At 39.1% G+C, this 27,760-nt stretch overlaps 4 protein-coding genes across 4 annotated transcripts; 1 reads left to right on the forward strand and 3 right to left on the reverse strand.

Annotated features, from left to right (window-relative positions):
* Positions 1–5,181: 5,181 nt before the first annotated feature.
* Positions 5,182–5,998, forward strand: LOC146635737 (uncharacterized). The gene is made up of 3 exons (XM_085350202.1): positions 5,182–5,245; positions 5,353–5,712; positions 5,802–5,998. Exons 1-3 carry the CDS (start codon positions 5,197–5,199, stop codon positions 5,996–5,998), a joined length of 606 nt encoding a protein of 201 aa, XP_085206328.1. The 5' UTR covers positions 5,182–5,196.
* Positions 5,999–7,315: 1,317 nt separating this feature from the next.
* On the reverse strand, positions 7,316–9,568 carry LOC146635738 (CD276 antigen-like). Its single transcript, XM_085348931.1, has 3 exons — positions 9,511–9,568; positions 9,044–9,403; positions 7,316–7,485 (listed from the first exon to the last, which is right to left on the reverse strand). Exons 1-3 carry the CDS (start codon positions 9,566–9,568, stop codon positions 7,316–7,318), a joined length of 588 nt encoding a protein of 195 aa, XP_085205057.1.
* Positions 9,569–14,396: 4,828 nt separating this feature from the next.
* Positions 14,397–17,740, reverse strand: LOC146635739 (uncharacterized). The gene is made up of 4 exons (XM_085350203.1): positions 17,685–17,740; positions 16,971–17,388; positions 16,393–16,552; positions 14,397–14,497 (listed from the first exon to the last, which is right to left on the reverse strand). Exons 2-4 carry the CDS (start codon positions 17,310–17,312, stop codon positions 14,397–14,399), a joined length of 603 nt encoding a protein of 200 aa, XP_085206329.1. The 5' UTR covers positions 17,313–17,388; positions 17,685–17,740.
* A 7,780-nt stretch (positions 17,741–25,520) lies between these two features.
* Positions 25,521–27,128, reverse strand: LOC146635740 (uncharacterized). Its single transcript, XM_085348944.1, has 4 exons — positions 27,076–27,128; positions 26,325–26,380; positions 25,858–26,217; positions 25,521–25,678 (listed from the first exon to the last, which is right to left on the reverse strand). Exons 1-4 carry the CDS (start codon positions 27,126–27,128, stop codon positions 25,521–25,523), a joined length of 627 nt encoding a protein of 208 aa, XP_085205070.1.
* Positions 27,129–27,760: the final 632 nt, after the last annotated feature.

Consider the following 27,760-nt stretch of genomic DNA (forward strand, 5'->3'; position numbering starts at 1 on the left):
AAAATTACTGAAAAGCATCAGACAGAGCAGGAGTAGTTCAAAGTTCAGACTGGATTCAAAACAGTACCAAAAGTGAAGCTTCGGGATCACTTTGGATCAGACTGTACTGGACCTGTGAAGAATGAGATGAGAAGAGCATTAACGAACACTGATACAAGTTCATCACGTTGCTGTGTGATGATTTGACAGAGAACTCAAATGAAAGCAGCAATAAGGGAATATCAACACATTCTCTTATCAGCTCTGGTTTGAAGCTGCTATCAAAACATTAGATTGAGTTTGCAGAAGTCTACAGTCAGATTTTTGGAGCAAACACATCCAAGACTCAAAGCTGGAAGTCTTCTTTCCTTCCTTTAATTTGCTGAAGAATTTGAATATTCTACCAACAACTTCTGCTTCTTAAATTCTTTTTAAATCCATAAATATTTTATTCCAAATTGCAGTGGTTAGCGAGGCCTCCATGTCTGAACCTCCTGGTCAGCTGAGATCTTTACCTGTGCCTGTATAATCTGCTTTCATGTATAATAGAAAGATATAAATGAGGAATGAAAACTTTCCTCAATGCTGGAAATGTTTTAGTGTAATGTTACAGCTGTGAATGCTGATCAGAGAAAACTGTTTGTTCTGAGTTTATAGACTGCAGTGTTTCATTCATTTTAAATGATGATTAAACTCTCATCCTTCTTTTGGAGTCATGGTATCAATACTGTTTATTGATGATCCTGTTTTTGAAGCAGAATAAAGTCCAGCAGGTAACAAGACAGCAGCTCATCTTTGTGTCCTTCACACTCGACAGACATTCAGGAGAAAGAGTTCATGTGAGACGCTGCTCAGGACCAGTGTCAGTGTGTTTGAGATGACACTCACTCACCGCAGGATCTGAAGCAGGTTCCTGCTTTTAAAAACTACATTTCTAAAACCAAAACATATTTTTACATTTACAGTTAATTTACAGTTAAAACCGTTTCCATCAGGAGGCAAAGCATCACCTAATGTATATGAAACCACAGATCGTTATCATCATCATAACATTAACCTGACGACATCATAATAAGCTGCTGTTCAACAGAGAGCGATAATTACAATAAACGCTCTGTGAGGTCGATGTTCACATTTTTTTTTTATTTCCATAAAATAATCACAGTTTATATTCATCGTGTTAGTTTTGACACTTTGATCAAGATTCCCTTCAAAATAATGTAAACATGATGAACAGTTTCCTCCATTAAGTTTATGATTATTATTCTCGGTCATCGTGTTGTTGAACTGAACTCCAACAGCCTCGTTTACATGGTTGATCAAACACTGATCTGATGAGCTGGAAGTTGATCAGTATTCATCACTGGACTGAATATAAATACTGTTTTCTATTTAGAGAGTATATTGATGAAAGGTATTCGTGTACTTCATGTACTTTGAGTCTTTCAAGCTGCAGAAGTGTTTTTCTGACACACGGTGGCGCCATGTTTTAGCTGATGAAAAAAAAAAAAAATGGAAACTTCTCACGTTTCCTCCACAGTCAGTGCAGAGAAACTGGAGTCGTCAGTTTATTGTTGTGTTTGAGCCAAATGGATTTTAAAGACTAAGAGTGTGAAAGAAACAGCAGCACAGAAAAGAAAAAGATTTAGAAAAAGACGTGAAAAGGAGTTCAGTGTGTATAACACTAACGTAGAAACACACAGCAGTTAACAGGCTCAGTGAGGAGCTGGACTCTCATTTTTCACACAGACATTTTCAGGGTGCTGAGTGGAAAAGTCACAGGTACACGGCAGCTCGCTACCTGCTGCAAGTGGGGACAGGTAAGCTGTGCACGTGTAGCCGCTAAACTGGTGGACCTAAATCTTCACCACCACGTCTGTATACATACAAGCGGAAAGGGAGTGAGTGGGTCAGCGCTCTGAGCACAGAAGCTAAGCCGGCTTTAAACACACCATTTATTTTCAGGATAAAATCAGATCCCCAAATAAAAGCTAAAATCCCCGCTATACAATAAAAATAATGTTCACAACCCGCTAAAAGCCCTGCCGGCAGGAATAATTACACACTTAAAAAAAAAAAAAACCCCACACACACACACACACACACACACACACACACACACACACACACACACACACACACTCTAAAAACTCTTCCCCCCCCCCCAGAGTCCTATATTCCCAGAGTCCAGCCACACGCGGGCAAATATTCCTGAAACAGACAGGAGAGGAACTCCTCTTCCGGGATGGGGAATCTCGCCAGCAGAAGACCAGGGAGGAGGCTCCCATCTCCACCTGACGGTGCGCGATCGTGCAGTCCAGCCACTCTCCCCACCCGCGCACGGCCTCCCTCGTAGCTCCGCCCTGAAACAACAGACACGGGCCAGCAACGTTGTCGGCGCAGCCGCTGTTATCCTCCCCTGGCAAAGCTACGCCTAGCGCCCAACAGTGGGAAAGCGATACTCACAGATGCAGGCAGAGGCGTACCCCTGCCCTACTGTGGATTTCACGCGTCGCCTCCCACGGTCGCTATTCTGTCCGTCGGGACTGGATCGCCGGGTTATGCTGGCCGATCGCCGAATGTCTCGTGGCGCCCCACAGTCAGGCCGGAGGTCCTTCTGTTCATATGCTGGCTTGCACACGTTTTGTTTCCAGCTCTTCACTTTTCGTGTGTCTCTCTTTCAGTCTTTGCGCTCACCATCTCCCTTAAGTCAGTTTGGCGGCTGATAGGCCACCTCGGGGAACGCCCCCACCTCACAGGTGCCTACAATTGTCCGCTTAATCCACAGTGGAATAAAAAGAATACTGTACAACAACACCAAACACACACTAAAAATATGGGGATAAAATCATGCAATAGGAATATCAATAAACAATAAGCAATATCAATTACAATAAAATCATGCAAATAAAATCGACACTATGTACACAGTCTGATACAAAACAAAATATAAAAACACAATTTTCCACTGTGTGACACACGCGGAGTATTTTCTTCTGGGAAACGGCTCCGCATCGTGGCCGTTGTGCCGAGCAGTGATCGTCTATGACACCGATCATATGAAGTTTGTTAGTTGGTAGACGTGAGCGAGTGCAGCTTTGGTGTCTCGTTATGCTCAAGGAAATACACAGAGATCTGCGCAGTTGGTGCACGTTTCCCCTCAAAGAAACCCAGACGTCTCACCCTGGAGAACATAAACGATCAATAGGAAGTTTGTCCATCGATCTCCTCGAGCTTCATACACAAGCGAGTGGCACCAAGAAACCAGTCCCTTTGCGACCAAAGTGATGACGTCAGGCAGAGAAACAGTGAAAGCAAGTCGCGGTTCTGTCCTCTACTCAGATCCTATTTTCTGTTTTTATACAGTTTTTCCTGGATTTGATTGAATCTTCTTTTTTTTCTTTTTTACAGCTTGGTTATGACACATGCATATGAAGTGCTCATCAACTTGGATTGTCTCATTCAACGTTAGCTCATGATATCTCCACTTTTTTTCAAAACCAATTAGCATCCAATCTAACTTTACCTTTGGTAAATTTGATGAACTGGTCCTTTACATACACCAGAGTGAGATGTAGCCCTTTATATTTGACAGAACATCTGTAGTCAGTGTGTAAAGAGGTCACTGTTTTCTGGTAAACATGCACACTGCACTGAGGAACAGGAAATAATGATGACCAAAATATATTTTTAATTTTAGGTCAGCATTTAAAAAGCGGCAGCTATTACTCATACTCATACTCAGTCGCAAAGACAGAGACGTGCTCGCATATATACACTTAAGCTGATCCACACAACTGCAGCAGGACGGAGTCATTGTGCACTTCAGAGATAAATCAAGTGGTTAAAGGTAAGAAACAGAGTCCAGCTGAAAGAAGAGGAGACAACATTAGCATGTACTTTATCTTTGTTAAACTTTACCGTGTTTCTGGGCATCATTTATTTTTATTTTGTCTGTTAAATATTGATTTTTTTTTAAACATTTTAGCCTTTATTTCATTGAACAGTGCACAAATAAGACAGGAAAGCAGGGACAGAGTGAAGAGGAATGAGCAGGCCTGAGATGGACCCAGACTCAGGCCTCTGCAGCACACTTTGACCTGCGGTTCACCAGCTCAACCAGCAGCTTGCTGTCTGTTAACTTTCGGTGCATTTAAAAGCACTGGGCTCATCCATACATGCACTTGACTACTTGTGCTTTGATTAACAGTTAACAATATGAGCATTAGACTGCACTCTCACACAGAGACACAAATCTCTATGAGGATGACAGCACCAGTAAGATCTGTGTTTATTGTAACAATATAACTACATCATAAAGGTAATATAATGACTGAATTTAATATGGAAACGTTTCTGTGTTAGAGTAAAATAATATGTGATTACAACTGTTCATGAGTGATAACCTGTTGCACACTTTCACTTTATTTTAACTGTGTGAGTTTGTGCTTTTCTTATAGACACTCTGTGTGGGTGAAATATATGCTGCGCTGAAGGCTGTTAATGTAATAATGTTCTATTGTTATTATTAGCATCCGAGTCAGGTGTGAGGTCATCTTTGTGGTAAAATAGTGGTGTTGATACAGTTTATTTATATGTCACTAGGTTGCATTTGGTTTTAGAAGAGCTCAAACACCAAACACTGACACCAACCATTAAACTGCAGTTAAAGTTTTATTTTCTCGTAACAGGAAGCTGTCTTATTTGATGTCTGTTTGTTTTAAGTATTTAAATAAAACATTATTTTATTATTTTATGGACACTTTGTTTGTATCAATCGTAGAAAAGTTAAGACTAAACTGGAGGTATAAACAGAAACATTCTGCGTAAACAGTAAATTAAATGCTTTTGTATCAGTGATACTCATGAATCATTTATTATATTTATTCTGGGTGAGCTGGAAGATTTGAGAGAACTTCTGAGAAAATGAGTTTAATCTAATTTATTAATTTATTTATTTATTTCAGTTGTAGCATGGCGCCACCTTCTGACAGAAAACAAATTCTGCAGCTCTGAAAACCTTAATATGAAATCAAAGTGCAGGTTTTTCTTCTGGTTGCTTCCATTGCAGTGTTTGTAGTTCTAGTTGTTTTGGTCAGATGTTGTGATGAGTGAATGAAGTCAGACTGTAGATTTTCATTCTTCTAGCTGTACTGACTGACCTTTGACCTCATGTGTTGAGGACTCTTCACCTCTGTCTCCTCTCACAGGGAGAAGATGATCTGCAGGATCCTGCTGCTCATCATCCTCACCTCATGTGTCTCTGGTTAGTTTACAGCTTCACTTTATGAACTCCAAATAAAGCTCAACAACAGATTTGTTCCAGTTCTCAGTGTGTCTGCTCCTCTCTTTCCCTCTCTGTCTCCTCAACAGGATCATTTGTAGTCAATGTGACACAGACCTCCTATCAGGCAGAGGAGAACCACAACATCACACTGGAGTGGACGTTCACCACCAAACCTGATGGATCCACCAAAACTCTCAACATCCTCTGTGAACTCTTCATCAGTGATAAACTCTCAGTCCTGTATCATGTTCATGAAGGTGTTGAGGTGTCAGAGTCTCAGGATGAAAAGTTTTCAGGACGAGTCCAGAGTGACAAAGACGCCCTCAGAGAAGGACGAATCAGACTTCAACTGTCCAGACTCAGGACTGATGACTCGGGTCTGTACCTGTGTGAGGTCAACACTGATTATGGCTTCAGTGTTGGAAGATGTCGACTCAATGTCACTGGTAAGATATTTTTTTAACACTTTGCAAACATTATTCAATTCAAGTTAAAACAAAACCTGTTATTTTGGGCTTGGTCTGTTTGTTTTTAGCAGTTTTTCATTCGTCCAACCTTCAGACTGTGAGTCCACAACCAGAGAGCAGAGAAAGCCAGCGTGGTGTTGGACTGTCACTGGTATTACCACTACTAGCTCTAGTGGTCATCTGCGCTCTGCTCTGTTTAGTTGGCATAAAAAAAAGGAAACAAACATTGACGAGTGTTTCAGAAATTAAACCAATCACCACTTAGAGGACTTTTTTTGGAGGATCAGTTTGAGCCCAAATTATTTGAGCTTTAAATAAAGACCCGAGTCACAAATTTAACCAACTCTTCAACATGTGTTTAAGTTCCAGAAAGCAAATTATGAAAAAAATATAATCTATTAATTAAGTTCCTATTTATTGAAGCTTTTACAGGAGTGATAAATAACATTAGTGTAAACAATGATTTTTGTTTTACTAAAAAATTAGAAATCTTTGAACAGACTTTTACTTCTGTGTCCCATCCTGTTGCTGCATTACAAGTTTCAGCTTCATCTCTCACCTCCATGAATACTAAAGACTGTAACAGCTGATTGAGAGGGTTACCGTTTAACGTTTTATCATTAAAATAAGTAAGATATGTGATGCGTACAAGGAAAATGTTTATGCAGACATATCACTGCTGTAATAATGTTTACATTGTAAATAAAATCATTTGTATTAGAGAAGTTCTTATTTTTGTGTTTTCATTTATTTATTTTTAAACAAGTGGAAAAACAAAAAAGAGTTTACAATCAACACACAAAACAACTTCATTAACACCAGGGCTCAGTCCTGTCTGGGTTTATTCCACCTTTATTAAAAAGACAAACATGTTTTTACTTTCTGTAGTCAGACTTTATTTTCAGCATCAGTTACTGAGTGTGTGGTTTCAGCCCCTCATTGCTTCATCAACATAGTTACTGTTTATTTTTCCTGCCATCCTGTAGAAGCTCAGAGAGCTTTGAAGAACAATGAGCAGCTCAGGTTAAACAGTCCTGTTACATCATGGAGATCTAGACTGTAAACTTTCCTTCAGAGTTTCAGAGCAGCATGAAAATAAAGCTGCAGAGACTGAATCTGGTGTTGACATTTATTAAACACGGTAAACAATAAGTCCTCTTTACTGTGGTTGGACTATTTCTGTGAGCTGATGGAGCTGAAGTTGGGATTATGCTGAGCAGTGATTACTGGTGGGACTGGATACAATGAGGCGTCTCTGAGGACACACAGCAGTCGATCAGATGAGTCCAGTCATTGCTTTACTTACTGGAGGTATTCACACAGCACAGGAATAAACTGTAGCCTGAGGTTTTACACACTTTGTATGCTGTGTGTGAAAAAATAAACAACAATAAACAACTTTTACATTAATGTTAAAGATTATGTGGGTTTATAAAACAATCTGTTGAAACTAGTTCACTAATTTCTGTGTTAAACCAACTCCTAACTCTACAGCTGCTACATCACCACATGGATGAATGTAATCCAACACTGTCATCTGGTGATAATTAGTTTACAGTAGAGTAACTGTAAACTCATTAACTCAGAGTAACAGAGTAACAGGGTTTTGTCTCCTGGCTTTATTTCTGAAAACAATTAAAAATATTACAAGCAGTCCCAGCAGAGCTGCCAACACTCCCATTAAACTATAGAAACCGGCCATGCCTCCACTTTCTGCTGTTGTCGGTCTCTGAGGGTGGAGCTGATCAGCTGCTGTAAATGACATGAAAATATGTATCATTGATTGATTGATTGACTGAAGTAAAATGTCGGTTACACAGAGTTACTCAAGTCATAATTTTACGTATAGATCAACATGACTCTGAGCAGGTAAACTACATCAGGGCTACTTCATAGACTGTATATAAAAGATGGAGTCAGTCACCATAACGTCCTACATTGTTTAATGAAGCCATGATTAGTATTGTTTTCTTATGGTCATCTTGATGTTTCCACGTGATGAGCAGGAGGTGAATCTGAGTGAGAAACTGAGGAAACCTGAACATGAATGAAATGAACCTCTTGTTTTATTCGGTTTGAGTTCAGCAGCAGATCTACTCTGCTGTGTTTAGACTAACAGATAAAAAAAAATGTGTTTAACTGGTGAAACAGTCTGAGGTTAGAGCAGCCGACTGATGTCTGCAGGTTGAAGATATTTGAACTCTGAGAGAAACAGCCGTCTGTTTCTTCCTTTTAGTGATTGCACCTCTGATCACATGAAGACTGTGGGCAGTGGGACACTGTGGAGGTGGGCTGTAGGCTGTCCACTCAATCACACTTTAGTCATTGGAATTGTGTTTTCTGTGCTGCCTTTTATACTAATGTTCTTCTTTGCTTTTAGTTTGTGTAAGCTGAGCCCAAAGCTAGAGCAGAGATGTTTCCAATCCAATTTTATTTATAAAGCACATTTAAAACTACAGGACTGACCAAAGTGTTGTATAATAAAAAGCAAAGATGCCTCACATCAATAAATATAACTAAATGGTTGACAAATAGGACAGTGAGGAGTAACTGGTGAGCAGATGTCAGAGAGCTTGAAGGAACATGTGATGTTAGGAGATTAAGGTATTTTTAAAAAGAGAAAACATTTTTAAATCAGTCCTAAAAGTCACAGGAAGCCAGTGAATTGAGGCCAGGAGACAGGAGGCTCCAGTTTCTGAGTTCTAGTAAGAAGGCCAGCTTTCAAATTTTGGACCAACTGATGGCATGAAAGGGAAACATGATTCACACCAAAATATACAGCAGTGTAACAGTCAAGTCATAATGTAATAAAAACATGTAGAACTGTAGAAAATGAGTAAAAGATAAGAAGGGATTGACCTTAGAAAGAAGTATTGGTCAGTAAAAACCCAATTTTATAACAAAATTAATCTTTTTATTCAATTTTAAGTTAAAGTCCATCGTATCATGTTGAGGTTTTTGAAACAAGGAACGGTCACAGGTCCCATTTTGGAAAACCATTAGAACTACTGGGTTTAAGTATCATGGCCTCAGTTGTGGTCTCATTTCAGTTAAAAAGGGGAAAAAAAGAAAAATGAAAGGGGAGAGTGGTTACTGAGATCACAGATTAATGGAGGTGCTTTGCAACCACACCCTGCTATTCACTAAAAAAAGAATTGAAGTCTTTTGACGTTGACTTCATTGTTCAGGCCCAGAAGCTATGGACATCTTTCATACACAGTCTATGGTCTGTTTTAACAGCTCAGTGGATCGAACAGTGAACACCATCGTAATAAGAGAAACTAGATTAACTTCAGCTAAATCAACATACCAGTGACGTTGAGTCGAGAGCTGGCAGAGCCGAAGCCATAATCAGTGTTGACCTCACACAGGTACAGACCCGAGTCATCAGTCCTGAGTCTGGACAGCTGCAGTCTGATTCGTCCTTCTCTGAGGGCGTCTTTGTCACTCTGGACTCGTCCTGAAAACTTTTCACCCTGAGATTCTGACACCTCAACACCTTCATGAACATGATACAGGACTGAGGATATACGACTGATAAAAAGTTCACAGAGGATGTTGAGAGTTTTGGTGGATCCATCAGGTTTGGTGGTGAACGTCCACTCCAGTGTGATGTTGTGGTTCTCCTCTGCCTGATAGGAGGTCTGTGTCACATTGACTACAAATGATCCTGTTGAGGAGACAGAGAGGGAAAGAGAGGAGCAGACACACTGAGAACTGGAACAAATCTGTTGTTGAGCTTTATTTGGAGTTCATAAAGTGAAGCTGTAAACTAACCAGAGACACATGAGGTGAGGATGATGAGCAGCAGGATCCTGCAGATCATCTTCTCCATGTGAGAGGAGACAGAGGTGAAGAGTCCTCAACACATGAGGTCAAAGGTCAGTCAGTACAGCTAGAAGAAGGAAAATCTACAGTGTTCAATATATCCTCTACTGTAGAGCAGCATGTTCTATTATGGATGAAGTGTGCAGAGGTTTATCCAAGCTGGCAGCAAAATATAGTGAAATCAGAAATGATGAGAGCCAAAGGAGGAGCACTGGAGAGGCAGCCTCACCACCCTCCTAGAAAAGAGCTGAGGAGAGCCCCTGACAGCGTGGGGAGTGGGGGGCCACCCAGCAGCCATGGTGCAGAATCCACAGGGGGCTGGGGAGACATGCCCACAGGCTCCACCAGCAGCTGGCCAGAACAGACTGAGTCCCCGGATTCAGAGACCTGAGAGCCGGGGACCCTCCACTCTCTGCAAGGGGCCTGGCCGTGCCATGGGTGCCAGGCCCCACCGAGCAGCCACTGGGAGTGTGCCAGTACATACCTGAGCACCCAGCCTCGCACACCGAGAACCACCTACGCACTGACGTCAGAGGGCATCAGCCAATGGCAGGGAGTGTGGTGGTGGGGAGATAAGCCCCCACATTTGGGGATCACAATCGTTTTTTGTTTTTTGCTATAACTGATTTATCTCTCTATAATCTCACTGGCATCTTCACCATCAGTAGACAGACAAAAAAATCAGGTTTTGGATGTGCTCTCAGCTTTAAGCTGATCAAACAGCTCTTTAAAAGAAAGTATAAAAAAAATTGTGCTCTGTGTTTTAGAATATATCAAATATTATCCAACACATGTTTGTTGGTAGCTACAGTAGTGTGCAAAAGTCTTGAGCCAGCTCTTACTTCTTTAAATTTATCTTCGACGGAAGCAGAATTTTTTCAATAATTCAAACAAACGCACCTGACTGAAACTTGTCAAGGAACCAGTTTTAACCCTCCTGCCATCCTTTAAAAAACTCACACCCATCACCCTAGGGACCATTCTCAGCCACGCCATAAAAAGACCATATATCCATATTTTATTCCACTTTAAATTAGCCAACCTTGTAAAACTACTTCTCCCTGAAATATTCATGTAAAGTTTTAATTATATTTTCGTTGTTTTAACCCTTCAAATCCCAGTGTTATTACATGAGCGCCCTGTGTTATAAGCCCCAAAAACCAAAAAACGAAACTAAATATTTCCACAAAAAACCAGTTGAAGTAATATGTGATTGTCATTATAAGTAGGCCTTTAGATGGACCAAAGATTGGCACCAACATACATTTTGACATGCCATTATTTTTTTTGCATTTTTTTTGCAATTTAAAAATTAAAACTTCAAGGCCCTGAGTCTTCATTGACATCCAAGAAAAGAAGAAAAAATAAAATCATATGATGATAATTTGGGGTTGAAAAATAGCGTTTATAATGGAAGTCAATGGGCAGAAAATGGTCCCCAGGGTGATGGGTGTGGGGATTTCTGCTGCTCAGCCATTTTAGGCTGATTTAAGGAATTCACACTGGAATATTAACATTGACAGGTAAAAACTATCCTGTGGCAAGTTTGGTTATATTCCACTGAACACAGTGGAAATGGCAGCCATTTAACACATAGCAGTGGCACAAAAAGGTCCCAAGAAGGCAGGAGGGTTAAAATCTATCTTTAGGTACTTTGTTTTTAGAACCTTGTCAACCCGTCTTATTTCTGTAGTTTCATTTGCCAAAAGCTTAAATAGTCTGACAGACATGAGGCGCCAGCAAGAAGGTTTCCCAAAGAGCTATTGGCTAGAAAGTTGGTGTGTAGTGTGTCCTTAAAAGAAGAAACTGGATACACGGAGGACAAAAGAAGTAAAAGTCCTTAAAAAGAAAACAAATCAGGAAAAAATGCATAAAGAGCTGACATGGGGTGTGAGATGTTCATCTGGACTCTGGGAACTTGAGAAAACAAATGGAATTTTTCAGTTTTGAGAATACAGACAAACCTGATTTTAGAGGGTTTCCTCTTAAATCCCTCGAGGCAGGAAAAAAAAATCAGAAATGACATCAGACAGAGACAGCGTCTGTATTTCACTGTAACATCAGCTGGTAAAATAATAACATTATTTTTAATGATAATGAGAGCAGAGATTTCACTTTAAACACTTTCAGAGACATTTGACATAAAAACAGAGTTACAGATAAAATACTTACTGTTGCTGTCTGCTCTTCTTCCCACTCACATTCTGCACACACCAACATCCACGGACAGATTTCACTCACTGAGCTGGAGAGTAGAGTGCTGTTAGGTTATACTGTGTAAGACACACCCAACACTCACCTTCCCAGGTGTTGTTTCGCTATGACCCTGCTGAGGGAGCGCTTTCGCTGTGCGCTGAATTTAAAAGTAAAACTGAGTGTGGAAAATCTTCAGTGCAGTCACTTTTGTGCTTTACATGCTGCATCCTCTAGTTCCACATTTTTGAAAGATGTCGTTTTTAAAGTTTGCGTGATGGTGCATAAAAACACAGTTGCAGCTGATTTGATTTTGGTGGCAATCGGGACAAAATTAGAACAAATGTCGTCAGTGCTGGAGAAGTAAAGGCACAAAGCAGAAAGATGTCCTGGGTATCTTCATAGTACAGATCCCAGGAACATGTGGTGAGACAGGATGGTCCAAGTCAAGGTTTAGTGTCTAAATATGGGTGAAGTGAGGTGGATGGTCTGTAAGACAGTCTGCAGCTCATCAGTGTTGTTTTGGGTCTTTAACTTTATTGTTCATCTTTCATAATCAGTAAAAACAGTCTGACTTATAGATCAAACTGTCAGTGTGACCAAAAGCAGCAGGTTTATAAATGTTAAACTGGACTGTTAGCCTGTTGCTGTGTGGGTGTTGATCATTAAATGATGATTATTACACTGACTACACAAAACTACATGAACTACCAGCTTCAACTGATGATTGAAACAAAAAGTTTATTAAGTGTATCCTGGCATTTTAATTTTTACTTTTAAATACTTTTTGTTATTTGTTATTTTTTATAGTTTCTTTTCTGTCCTCTGTAAATGTGATTCTGAGTTTTGTATTTTAGGTCATCTGTTGTTGTGGTTCTTTGTAAAGATGTTCTCAGTTAGTTCTTGGTTTACTGGTTGTGGGATTGTTTTACATCCTCGCTTTGTTAGCTCAGTGTGCTCTTTCATGTGTTCTTTGTTGTGTTATACTGTTTACCTGCCTGTATGCTTGGCTTCCTTGACTTCCTGGATTTGTGTTAATTTTTATAATTTGCACTCTGATTTAGATTTATATCAATGGCTCGTACTTTCTTTGTGAACTCTGCAGCTTTGCATTTGGCTCCTAACCTGCTACCATCCACAGTATGACAGTTTTATAGCTGCAGTGTAACAGACCATAACAGCCTGAGAGCCTCGCTGCTTTTAAATGCTTTAAACAGACAAAACCCAGTCAACACACATATGTGGGGCCCAAATAGGGAGCAGCAGGGCTAATATTTGGGGCCCACTTGGGAAACCCAACTGGGGTCCAGCTAATTTTGTCCTCAGTTTCCATGGTGGCCCCAAATGTGTTTTCCTAGATGGGTTTATGCTGGGTCCCAGATAAGCCCCAAATCAGGCCCAGTTGAAAAAAATATGTGGGGCCCAGATGGGTAGAAGCAGATCTGATATTTGGGGCCCACTTGGGGTACCCACCTAGGACCCAGCTAATTTTGTCCTCAGTTTCCATGGTGGCCCCAAATGTGTTTGCCCAGATGGATTATTGATGGGACCCGGATGGGCCCCAAATCAGGCCCAGCCAACAAATGAGTATGGGGCCCAGATGGGTAGAAGCGGGTCTGATGGTTGGGGCCCACTTGGGTTACCCACCTGGCACCCAGCTACTTTTGTCCTCAGTTTCCATGATGGCCCCAAATGTGTTTGCCCAGATGGGTTAATGATGGGTCCCAAATCAGCCCCAGACAATAAATGAGTATGGGGCCCAGATGGATAGAAGCAGGTCTGATACTTGGGGCCCACTTGGGTTACCAACCTGAGACCCAGCTATTTTTGTCCTCAGTTTCCATGGTGGCCCCAAGTGTGTTTGCCCAGATGGAATTTTGGATAATGTAAGTAAGCTATAATTTAAATCACCTGTACAACAAAGCCAGTTTATCTTTTTTATTAATACTGATTACTATGAAATTTTAAAACAGTATGCTTTTTTATATAATACATTTTTTGTGTGGAGAACATGTTGACAAAAATGTCCACAGTATACACAAAACAATAACAAATAAATGTTATACAGTTTAAAGGAAAAACAAATGCAGCAAACCACAGCTTCTCACTCATTCACCAATCCATTGGTCCTGAAAGAAATAAAAAAAAAAAGAAATTAGTGCATTTTCACAAACAAAATCAGATTTGCGATAGTACTGAAGTTGTTTTGGAGGTTGTGCTGTTCAAGTTGTTTGACCTCCTACATTGAACTCTTTGAAGACCATGAGTATTCATGGAAACAGAAAAGCTATTTACAAAATGATTTACCAACTAGGCACTCAAAAATTAAATTAATGTGAAATATTTTACCTTAAAACATTTAAGACAAATGTTTAAAAGATGTCTACATAGTTACAATGATAACTGGTGTTGTGGGCTGTCTCAGTGATTGGCACAGAGCTTAGAACAGGCAAGTGGTTAACCAGTTTTTTGCATGGTACAGCACCTCATAATGAACACAAAACAAAATAGTAAAATGTAACAAGGGCTACATCTACCAAGGAGAAAACAGATTCCACTTCTTGAGGTGTGTGCCAGGCGGGCGCCAATAATTTTCATGTAAATCAAAAATAGGGCCATCAGATAAATCAGTGTGTTACTAATTACACTGGAAAAAATAGAGGCTGGCTCTGGAGTTCCTGGAGCTTATTCACATTCTGTGAGCAACCAAAAAACTGTTTAGTGAGAGACTTCTTCAAGTATGCTACAAGCCAGAAAGAAACGTGGTCATTCCTGCCAGCAGCCACCAACCTCCAGAACAACATGAGCTGATGGTTTCATCTCCACAATTTGTACAGTCTATCTAAACCACGTGTCAAAGTCAAGGCCTGCGGGCCACATCCGGCCCGGCATACATTTATATCCGGCCCGCAAGATCATTTTATATAGATGTACTATTATTGTTATGCATGGCCCGGCGATATGAGGCGCTAATTAGGGCTGGGCCATATTATACCGTTCACGGTAATACCGGTATAATGTTAGGCAACGATAGGAAAATGAAATATCGCGATAGAATGGGAGTAAAACGCGCATGCGCAGTGCCTTTGTTTTCATACGCACATGGCCGATTGGTGAGTGAAACAGATGAACCAGAATTGGTTTGTAAAAATGGTGCAACTTCCGTGATGTGGAACTGGTTTGGTGTTTGTCCGTCAGATACACAACAAAGCACATTTTTTGCAGAACATGCAAGCGGCCGTTGTTATTGTCGTATTTGTCGGACTAAGATGCTCTTAAATCTGGGAGTAATCTGGGTCCTAAACTCCGTATGCTTCAGGTCAAACAACACTGCAGCATCACTTAGAGTTAAAAACTGTCTAAATTCTTTCATCTTTAATAAAACGATCAGCATTGCTGCTTTACCAGGTGTAACTATAAAGTTTAACTTCCAGGCATCCATGAAAACAAAAGTTATTATATTTAACGGAGTTAGAAGTTAGCAGGAAGCTAGCGGAAGTTAGCTCGCTAGTTTCGCTAGTTACCTAAGCATGATATAGCATGTTCTGACTGAGAGATTTCTGAAAAAAATCAAACGTACAGCTCTGCTATCACTTCCAACATAAATGAAGACAGGAAACTAAACAGCAGTGACGTTTGTAGGGTTACTGAAGTTGGGCTAGCTGGTATATAATGATGTGCTACGTGATCGCTAGCGACACAGCTATGTTAGCATAACATAAACAGTGAAGCTGGAGGACGAACACTAACACTTTTCCACTTATAAAAGTTAACGTGAAGGTTCTTCATGGTTAGAGACAAATGCAATCGCATGGCAGGATGCTGTAAACGGACCAAACTTCAGTCAGGAGAACAACTGAGATAATCCATCCACAATACGAGGTTAGTCATTAATATACTGCAACAACATGGGAATAGAGCAGCTGCCAGAGAATTCAACATTAATGAATCAATGGTACAGAAGTGGAGGAAGCAAGAAGAATGAGTTTAATAAAGTTTGATTTATCTGACTGCTTTGTTTCGCTTAATGTGCCTTATAATCCTGTGCACCTTATGGTCCGAAAAATACGTACTGCACACTGCAGTTTAATGTTGCAAAGCACCTCTTTTTAACTTCAGTGGATATTATACATGGTTATGCTCAGGATATGTCAGCCCATTTCTACTGGAAATGCCTTTTGGTTAAACTTTCAGCAAGGAATTTGCATTTGCACTGTTACATTTTTATAAAGCTTTAATGTACATAAAAACCAGCTTCTTAAGTGAAAATAAATGGAAGGTTGTCTTTTTGCGCTAGTAATGTTGTGGAGTTGTATTTTGTCTCGCATCAATTATATCGTCGGTTATATCGTTATTGCAAATTTTCAAATATATATCGTGATAAATATTTTTGGCCATATCGCCCTGCTCTAGCGCTAATAATATACAAACTACAGATCCCATAATGCACCGCTGAAGCCTCCTTGCTGACTGCTAGGCTAACTGGGAACATTCCCGCGTCAATCAAGTCAAACTTCTGTTATTGCGAAGCTAGCCGCTCACAATGGTGGAGAGAAAAGTTGATTCTGAATGACTGCAGCTGTAGTGAGCATCCGTTATTCAAACATCAACAAAATATCTTACAACTAATGAACTTACCATATAGCACTTCAAAAACTTTAAGCCCTCGAAATTCCCGCTTTCCATGGCACCCAACGAAGTTATATTGCCTGGAAAGAGCATTGTCCATAATGAAGGCCATCATTCTTCTTGTGGCTTCATCAACAGTGCTCCCTCTGATCTCTGCCACAACAGAAACCTTAGGACACGCAAGGACAATAATTTTACCTACAGTAGTACCATCAGTCACACCTAAAAGAAAGCAAGCACAGCTACACAGTAATTAGGCTCTATAATATTGATGCTAATTGACTGAGAAAGAGTTAGGTGTCAAAGTCAAACACTGTCTGATGTGAATGCAAAGAGCTAAATGATTCACCAAAAGTAATTTCTTAAGTTTTGGGTTTGGCATGGCACAACTTATAACTAGGTAATGTTTGGAGAAGTTATTTTATTAACAAAAATAGCAACTTTTGTTCAGCTCTCCTCCCACTCCTTCATTGCACTGACCATGTTCGAACAAACAGCAACTTTCCTTGATCATAACTGCTAGCATGAAACACAGACTGATTGAGGCATTAATCATTGAATATTGTTATTACATCATTATTATTTACCACTTCTTTTAGGAAGACAGGGTCTGCCAGTTTTTGCTCCAGTGCTGCCACATCTGCTACTGTCCGGATGGGAAATACAGCACCCTCGGGTAATACTGCAGCAACTGGTCCATCACGTTGTGTAAGGAGAGACTGTAGCATTCGACTGTGGACCCTCTGAGTGTCCTTAATGTCTTCCAGGAGGGTTAGAACACGTACAAACATGCTCGTATTGGTGGCTTGTAGAAGTTGTCTTGGAACTGGTTGTGAAACCACAGGTGAAGGAGTTGAGGGTTGTAGCGGCTGAACAAATGGATGAGTGATGTTCAGGAAGTGAGTTTCACTTGAATGTCTATTCTCCATTGCTGATGGTGGTGAGGTCTCTGGCTGTTCCGCAGTGTTGTCCCAATCCTCATCAGAGCTCGACGGGATCACTGGCCTTAAAACAAACAAACAAACAAAATACAACAAACATACACACACAAATAAATAATAATCCAAACACATAATTTAGGGTACTGGTTAGTCCTACAAACTAAAAACATTAATGTATATAATAGCATCAAAAAAAAAGTCTAAAACAATTTTTTAAAAGTCAACAAGTTATAAAGCGCTATTTTGAAATCATATCTGAACCTGATGAGCAGCAAGGGTCTGCTAAAGAAACTGTCAGGTTTTTTTTCTTCTTATAATCTCAATAAATTTTTGCTTTTAAGGTGTTTTCAACACAATTACCTCCTTTTCCGCTTCCCTTTCCCAATCTGCTTCCAGAATCCAAATAAATTCCACCAAGGAAGGTTTCTAATGGGAAGCAGGAAATGCTGTCTAAAGGGCCAAACTTCCGTACATCTTGAGCTAGGTGTATTAAAGAATGTATATTATAACCAACAAAGTCAAGACCATAAATCAAAGCAAAATCTTTCACAAACTGCTTCAAAACATCCTCTGCATAATCACAGTCAGTTATCAATATACAAATCAGGACTTAGAAGAATTCTTGTAGATACAGATAACAGTATAAAGTATCTATACATTTGGCTTGGTATATTATTCAGTAGAACTGGGCTTGTGTAAAGCAAAACTTGTCTCAATTCAGTTGCTTTCTACGTGCTAATTTCAATGAGAGACCTTGGTTTTCTTGCAAAACTTTAAGGAAGATATTGCCTGACAGAAACCATGAATGCTGAAATCAGTTAGAATTTGCATAGACTGTCTGCATTTTCGGGGACTTTTTAACCAAAGATAAATAAGCTTGCGCATTACCCCCATATCCCACACCCAGCTCGTTCAAAGTGACACCCCAACCTGGTGCTCTTTGTTGGCCATAGCACAAAGTTTCATCAGTCCTTTAGTCAACATAAATTTCATGATAACATAATCTTTAGCATGTTCATCGCAATCATAGTGCTCTTCCTCAAGTGTTTTATTCTCAAAAGAATCAGAGTACAATATTAAGTCCTGATGATGCTCTGACTCATTTTACTGTGAAACGAAACTAAAATGTTCAACAACTTTCTGAGCTCTTTGTCCTCTGAGATTGCTCCATTGCTTTCTGAAAGACAGCTCACAGATTCTGAAGCTCCAGGTTTCATCACTCTCCAATCAAAATTAAAAATTAACTGAACCAGCAGCAAAAGAAGATCCAAACTACGCTTCACATTTGATAAATACTGTCATTAATTCCCTCTTCCTGTCTTGTTTCCACCACGATTGAAAAAAAAAACAAAACAAAAAAACAAAACATCATACTTCTTGCACAGCTCTCTCGTAGTATACTTCAAGAAAAGTTTCCCCATCTGAAATATGTTTTCCACATTATTCCCTTGCTTATTATACATCAGTGTACAGTTGTGCTTAGCGCTGTTGTCAGTTGTTTTTTGTGCCAAATTGCAAAAAACTCACCTTGTTCACTATTAAAACCTCTAAAAAAAATTTCTGTAACTTTGCTCTGCTTTACTTCAGCAGCATCAGGTAATGTTCATATATTGATTCATGGTTTTCTTCAGTTTTTGTTCAACTGCAGAATATTTCTAAGGCTATCTGATTTAAAAAGCCACTCCAGGAAAATCTCATTTTTTCTGTGTTTTATCCTCAGTTACTTTGGCATAAAGACATCTGCTGTGATGCTTACACCAGCCTTAAAAGCTGTTGTATTACAATAAAAGACCCTGACATCACTTTATAAAGTAACAATTCTAACTGTTACAAACTCAAAAAAAGATTCCTACTAGTATATTTCTGGCATGCATCAAATTTTAAATATAAATGAATTTTGAAATATACACTGCTTCTTATGTCAAAGTCTGTAAAAATAAAGAAAGAAAGAAATCACACATAACCCTTGCTACTATTCACTCCACTGTCCAACAGCAAAATCAAACCAATATACAGATATTAATAACATATTATTGTAATAGTGTGACTATGCAATTTATAAGTAGCCATAGTCATAATCAAAACAACAAACATCTCAAGTTTTGAGATAATTGCAAACCCTCCTGGCCAATAACCACACAAGCTGTCCATGCAGGAAGGCTGATAAAGGAGCATGCACAAAATTCAAACAAATTTAAGCCATAATGAAACAAATTAAAATAACAGTGCGCATGCACAAATAAGGCATCAGACAAACACTTAAAGATCACAGATCTTTAGGACCACATCCAAAGAGCAATTGCTTTTCTTTTTTATAAATAAATAAATGTGTAGATTCTAGCCAAATATACATTACAAAAAGGAAAAAAGGAGGGCCACAGCAATCATAGTAAAAGGAGTTGGCACTGTGGCCCTAACAAGACCGACCAGTTCTGCTTAAATATTCAGTTTCCCTCATGTACAGAGCTTGCACAACAGTAAGAGGCAGATTCTTGAGTCAGTACAGTATTTCTGATGAAGTTCTCACTAAAACAACTACACATATAAAGTTGCATACTAAAGTGTGTATAAAAAAAAAAACCCAAACAAATCAAGAATACCTATATTTTCTTTTTTGCTTTTTCTGGAAAAATGAGAACAATGGCAAGAAAAATGATGATTATGTCTTCTACAGAAATAGAGTGCTCACTGATCTGCCTCTGACTGCTGTGCATGCTCCTGACACAGGGGCAAAAGCTGGGGACTAGTTGCTCATGGCCTACCCTCCTCACTTAGCCGTGAGGAATGAAGCTAATAAAGACAACACCAAAGCAATTTTGGTTGCTCTGATAGTGAAAATACCCTCCCATATTCCTCCTAAAAAACTAGAACTTTGTTAAATTGGTCTAATACAGTCCTTTATTAATACTAATCATAGAGAAAAACCAAGATAATGTTTAAGTACAACTTGATGTTAAGTACACGCAGTAATTAATTTTGGTGCTAGTTAAGCAGTATACAGGACACCAGAAAATGCTTTCAAACTGTGAAAATTGGCTAAATCCAACATTACCTAAAAATTTAAACTAGCTTAGCCTTGCCTGAGTGCTAGGAAAAAGTTCGCCAGCACTTGTGCCATTCATTACTTTGCAGCATCATAACTTTGTAAACATTTCATTTATACTTAGGGATTCAAATTAAGTCAAAAAGTTCTTACCGTTAGTGCAGAAAATAAGTCCATAGCTCAAAGATGAACTTAATCCAAAAATTGCCAGTTTAACTGTCAGCTTTGTCCAAGGGCGCGAAATGAAGAATGTTCCAGAATGGGGGGACGAGTTTGAGAAAACCTCGTGATATTTCATGAAATAACGCGAGATTTCGAAAAGCACTCCTACATGGAGTGAAATTTTTTTCCCACTCAAATGTAAAACCATTTGTTTTATTTTATTAAGCGTCTTACAATTTTAAGTCGCATCTGTTCTTTGTGTTTCACTTATATTAATATATTTTATATGTATATTTTGTTATTAATTAAATATACATATGCTGCCTCTGGCATAATTTATTATCAGTTATTTCATCTTAATTCATGTTTATACTTACACATGACTAATAATTATACTTAACTAAGATCGTTAAACTCAGTTGCCTGTTCATGCAACTTCCCATATGTTACCCATATGGTGCCCATAGAATATAGCCCATCTGGGCTGGCTCAAGTGGGTCCTACTTGGCTAACCCAGGTGGGTCCCAGATTGGATGCCCATTGTAAGCCCATCCCCACTTGGAACCCCCATAGCCCATGTGGGGCCCACATACTGGTGTTTACTGGGAAGTGTCAAATAAGTTGTGCACAAATAAAGAGCGGAAGTGGACACAATGATACAGTAAAATATAAAATTCTTATTCCTGCCGTCTCCTCTTGTTTCAGCTGGTAAATGTTTATTCTTTTCAAACATTCGCTGCATCCTTGTTGTCCATGACTCTGTCCTGCAGCTGATGGAAACACCACTCTGTGGTTTCAAGTTTAAATGTTGTGAGTGATCAGGTAACCAGCACAACAAAGTCCAGTGTTCCCACTTTCACTTTGTTCAGATTTCCCTGCTCTGACTTGGCCTCAGGATGTCTAGGGAAAAGAATCATTTTGCATCAGCGGCCAGTCCTAGTGGATTTCCCCAAAGGAACAGTTTCATAGGACTGAGTTGATTTTATGTCTCAGTACTTTGATGCTATGTTGGTAAGATTATTTAGCACTAATTACATCCATCTATATTAGGACTTAAGTTAAACGACGTTTCTATTGTTTTTACTATTAGCAAACTTTGTGATGCGCTATGAAGCAAATTGTTGGTTGACAGTGACCCCTTGTGGATATTTTGAGATATTATTTGTGTCAAGTAAATACTGTTATTATGATTGTGTTTCTAGTTATCTATGACCATAATCATAGTCACACGTATATTGTAAAGCAATAAGTTCATGTACTGTTCCTGGACTGCTGCCATCTTTCTGACAGAAGACTTTATTCAGACCTGTAACCCCAACATCCCAAAATATCTTCTATAACTTCTCTTTTGTTATTGTCGTGTTTGTGTTTTCTGCACAGACAAATGTTTGCAGCCACAGCAGCTAAACTGTTTCTGATCACCTGAGAAACAAAAAATAGATTTCATGTATAAATCAGATTGTTTTTATTGATTATGACTTGAAAAAGGAAATTTGCAAAAATCCGATATTGATGAGCTGTAGTTTAGTTTGTACCAGATTCAGAGTCTCCATCAGTCATTCAGTTTTAATCACACTCAGTGATGGACTGCTCAGTGAGCTCAGGAACATTATCTGATGTCCTGATCGTTGAACTTGATCAGTGATGTTAAAGCAAACAGGTGTGATCAGGTGCAGCTGTCAGGATATCTGGAGTCAGAATCATTTTCAGTTATTTCTCACGTTTCTTTCCTTAAATCAGGAGTCATTGCCTTCACCAGTGATCATGGACTCATTATTAGGTAAACTGATGCTCACCATGAAAAAAGTGACTTCTATAAACATCTGGAACTACCAAAACATATCATTAGGTATTCTTGTGAACAATTATTTGGGGGAATATTATTGTGTCGTTGGACTTTTGACTTCACTAAAGTCACAGTTCCTCCCAAATCCACAGGGCTGCATCTCTTTCTGAACTATTTAAATATCCAGCTCATCAAATTTACCAACACTGACTGTATACAGGCCTGTAGTGACAAATGGAGATTTTAGTATTTTCAAACAACATAAACACTTGAAAAAAAATTCCAAGCACAGTTATGAACACAGACTTCCTTCACCTCTCTTCACTCATTTTTGGAAATGTCTTCCAAAAAAACAAATCAAAACTGAAAACACGGGGATCTCTCAAAGACTACTTCTGGTTTTCTGTGCTTGGGCTTCTGCATTTAATGAAGCAAAAACGTGTTGAAACACAGTAGATTTGTTAAATGCAGCTCAACATGACTTCAGAGTGAATACTGTGAGGACTCCTGAATCTCTCTATCACACAGGAACAGTTTCAGGCTGCACTTTAATAAAGATTTAAGTCGACATGGTGGTTACCTTTGCATGATGTCTGTTTTCTTGTTCTCTGCTCTACAGCAGGTTTGATGTGACTCAGAGGATCAGTTTGATCAGCAGGTGTTTGATCTTTTTCCAGTGGAAGCTTTTAATAGCTAAAGAGGTGAAGTTGGAAGAGGCGATTCATTCTGAAAAATTGCTTGAAATGGTGCCGGATCATGACCATCTATGGACCCGGTGTTAAGTGGCACAGTGGTTCAGAGGTAAGTACTGTGTCCTGATTCTATACTGCTCAAAAAAAGAAAAGAAATAAAATACAGAAACTGTGAGGTTGACGAGTAGAGACAGAAATACATTGGACAGAAGGTTGACAGTCCAATATATATCTCCAGTTTACAGATAATCCTGAACTAAACAGAAACATCTGTGAGATGTTCACTATTGCTCAAAGTGAGAATAGGGAACAAAGCAGTGTAAACACATAAGAACAGAAGGGAACTACAGCAATATCTATTTTACTCTGAGCTGCTCTCCATTTTAAGTAATGCCCTGTGCTTGGTCCATCTTCCAACTTTTCTGGGATCTCCAGAAAAATAGAACATTGTCTTCTGGTTGTATTTGTGTTGTTAGTTGTGTTACTGACTCACAGTGTTCCCTGCAGAGCTCACAGACAGAGGAGAGATTTTCACGGAGTAAATACAGAAATGTATTCACAAACAAAGAAACATTTCTTGTCATTTTTCCAGACTTGTTTGAAAATGTTTGATTCCAGATGAATCGACTCTTGTGTTTCCTCCTTTTACTGATCATGAATCAAAGCTGCTCATCTTTTCTGTTCTTTTGTTTCTGATCAGAATATAAGATCATGTCTGTAACAGAGCAGGAAAAGTGAGCTTACAGCGCCACCATCTGGACAGACAGGCTCATATAAGCTCTAACTGTAGCTGAGTGTTGATGTTCAAACTGCAGCATTTCTGTGAGATTCTTTGAATGTTACTTTGTACATTTGGTGAAGCTGTTGCTGCTGTGATGCTCCTCCTCTATAACACTCATAAGTCAGTATATTACTGTGATATATACACTGTTTGTACCTGTTCTATTTATTTCCTGTATTTAACTTATTTAAATCTGTTCTGAGGTCAGATAATCGGTGGAAAACAGATGTGACGACAGAGCTCATATAAGATGCTAAAATACAACAGAAACATTCATGCCACTGTTTTACATCTCAGATGAGTAGACTAGGACATAGATGAGTCAGTAAAAATATAAAATACAAATAAAAGGTTCAGTTCTCTTACAAAGAAATGAACTGGAAGTGATTTTCAAAACTGATAAAGAAGTGCTGCCATGTTTCGCAACAATAACTAACGTTACCTGTCATAATGTTTTTAACCAGCTGTTGTTGTTGACTCAGCTGTCTGGAGACACCAGGGTCACATGTTTAATCTGCTTATTGCCACAATAAATAATTGTGATAATACTGAAACCTTTGTTAGAGAACTTACACTCACACATTTCTGATCATGAACAACTATCAGCAAATAAAGATGTCCAGTATTGGTTTTATTGAAGCTCCTCTCAGCTACAGTCTGATCCAAAGTGTAGATTTCTACAGCAGAGTTCTTGAACTGGATGAATCTCACGTTTGTTCCTGATGCTTCACTTTTATTTTTGTTTTAAATCCAGGCTGAACTTTGAACTACATGATGACACAACTCTGAGACCTGCTGCCTGCAGGACACAAATCATCGGTGGAGATTCTGAGGTCAACGAAATAAAAAATGGAGGCTGGGGGATGTTCCTGAATAAAGATAAAACATCCACAGTTTCATATGTATTATGGGAGAGGATGACCACAGCAGCAACAGCTTCACCAAATGGAGAAAATTACAGTATTTATTGGAACTTCAATAGACATGAAAACATTTTTTCCTTGTTCCTTTGAGGCATCACTGCTCACAACATGCTGCTCTTTTTCTCTGTTACTGATGTATAATGTAGGTGTTTGTAGGTAACTGTTGAAAACCTCAGATCACATTTATATCACTTCAAATTTATACTGACATGTTTTAAATTTTTTTCATGAGTTCAAGTTGCTGAGCTGAGCTTTTCAACATCTGAACATGAAGTAAAAATATTCTGATCATTTCCAGCTCTGAGTTTGTATTCTGTGAGTCTACAAGAGTAACTCTGAATGATTCACATGCTTCTTTATATTTATCTGTGTCTTTGTGAGGAAATGAAAAGAAAAACAGCCTGAATGGAGGAAGTGAGCCGAGGAGCAGAGATGTAAAAATGGTTTGAGATCACGTCTGAGGAAGTCATGTGGAAGAAAGTCCTGTGATGTGATGTGTTCGCAAAGTATGACAAACATGTGTGTCCTACAGGTCCAGCTGACCCAAACACTACACCACCCTGTGTGGGGAAACATTCTATCACTATGTGGAAATTATCCAAAGTGATTTAAGAAACTTTTTTATGAACAATTATTACAATAGAAATGTTATTTATAAGATTGCAGATTATTTCAGCTGCATTAACTTAAATTCAGCACCAGGAAATTTAACATTTTATTCTACAACTTATTTTCCGCCATTAGTCAAAGGAAGAGAGTCGTGTAGTCTTTAGGTTGAGGGTAACTTGTTGTTTTTTGATTTTGCTCTTTTATTTCCTTCCTACAATAAACCAAATGAAAGCAGCCAGCATGGCAGACAGAGGAGCTGTTAGTGCTGTTAGACCCTGTATAGTGCTCAGCATGGTTTTTCCGCAACTCTTTACTTCTCCACTCAAAGTTGATCTCTGAGGTTGGACCTGATCAGCAGCTGTTAAAGACCAGAATGGAAATGTCAGCCATCTGGACTTTCATAATATTAAATATTACAGTTATAAATGAATCATACAGTTAAAGCTTCATAAAGTCTGTTGTTAAACAGCTCAGTCACTACAGCAGTGATACAGATGTACAAAAAATTACTATTATTTTTCTACTTAATCATCTCACCAGTGACGTTGAGTCGACATCTTCCAACACTGAAGCCATAATCAGTGTTGACCTCACACAGGTACAGACCCGAGTCATCAGTCCTGAGTCTGGACAGCTGAAGTCTGATTCGTCCTTCTCTGAGGGCGTCTTTGTCACTCTGGACTCGTCCTGAAAACTTTGCATCCTGAGACTCTGACACCTCAACACCTTCATGAACCTGATACAGGACTGACGATTTATCACTAATGAAGAGCTCACAGAGGACGTTGAGAGTTTGGGTGGATCTGTCAGGTTTGGTGGTGAACGTCCACTCCAGTGTGATGTTGTGGTTCTCCTCTGCCTGATAGCAGGTCTGTGTCACATTGACTACAAATGATCCTGTTGAGGAGACAGAGAGGGAAAGAGAGGAGCAGACACACTGAGAACTGGAACAAATCTGTTGTTGAGCTTTATTTGGAGTTCATAAAGTGAAGCTGTAAACGAACCAGAGACACATGAGGTGAGGATGATGAGCAGCAGGATCCTGCAGATCATCTTCTCCCTGTGAGGGGAGACAGAGGTGAAGAGTCATCAACACATCAGGTCAAAGGTCAGTCAATACAGCTAGAAGAAGGAAAATCTGTTAAATTAGATTTAAACGAATTTTTGAAACAGTTTTGTAGTTACAGAGGTTTTTTATTCTCTAGAGGGAAAAACAAGATTTGTTTCATGTGAATGTTCAGAAAATAATCAAGGAAAAGATCATGAAATTGAAGCAGCACAATTTTCAATATAGTTTCAAAGATAAAAGCGACATTATGAAAATTTGACCTTGAAGAAGAGGTCAGAGGTCCAAAGTAACATGATATTTAGAATATATATGCTGTCTATACAAACAATTGAAATAAGAAACAGTTGTACACACACGAAGTTTGAGACCGGCTGTGAAAGCGGTTGAGATCACTCTCTGAACTCCCCCCTGAGTCCTGTCCTATGATAATATTTTAATTCAAAAAGAAAAAAAAGTTTTGATTGAAAAAGTCAGATTTTTCCCCACTTGAACTTTTTAGATGAAGCAGTTTTCTCAGATTGTCATAATTACCAACAGAGACACTGACACAAAGTTTCTCCTGACAGTAAAACTTAAACTCTTCCTCTTTTTGAACTCAGTCTGAGTAAATGTGCCAGAGACAGTTTGAGTTTGCTTACAAACACAGAGCATCAGGAAGGACACAGAGATAAAGATGAAATACTTACTGTTGTTGGTTCATTCTCGTTAGGATGATGTTTGGTGGGGCTGCTTTCCTCATAGTGTGGACACAAACGTCAGATACGACGCAGACCTGTCAGTGGGTTTAACGTTTCATGCATTTCTTCCTCTTTCAAGATGTGTTTAACAGCTGAGCTGTTATGTAATCTCAAAACTGTACAGTTAATATCGTGAAGTATAAATGTGGAGTTCACAGTCTGGCTGATGCAGAGACCATTTAGCCCAAACTGCTCCAGAAGACTTTCACAGTTCAGTAATATCCTGTTACAGTCTCTCACACAGAAACACTCCCATTACAGAGACGTTTACAGCCAGAACAACATGGCAGAAGCTGTTTCAGTGCAAACCACAGAACAAAAACAGTGACGGCATGTTTTACACCTCTGCAACACTTTGCATTTCACTTTGTGATGACTTTGACAAAGTTATAATTTGTTCCTTTAAAATGATTTACAGATTAAACTTTACTGACTTTTCATTCTTTAACAAAAACGATCTGTTATTATAACAAATACTGTTCTACAGGAGGTTTCAAAATCTGCTGTGATGCAACAGGACTGAAGCAATAATCATCCTTCTCTCTTTGTATAAGCAGCTTTGAACTGGTTTTGTCTGCTGAGCTGATCGTGAATGATCAACTCTTCCAAACTATTTTATTATTAAAACAAAACA

The sequence above is a fragment of the Diplotaxodon limnothrissa genome, linkage group LG3 (genome assembly GCF_057381915.1).
Source record: "Diplotaxodon limnothrissa isolate DT_005_m linkage group LG3, D_limnothrissa_male_GT1.1, whole genome shotgun sequence".
Lineage (NCBI taxonomy): Eukaryota > Metazoa > Chordata > Actinopteri > Cichliformes > Cichlidae > Diplotaxodon > Diplotaxodon limnothrissa.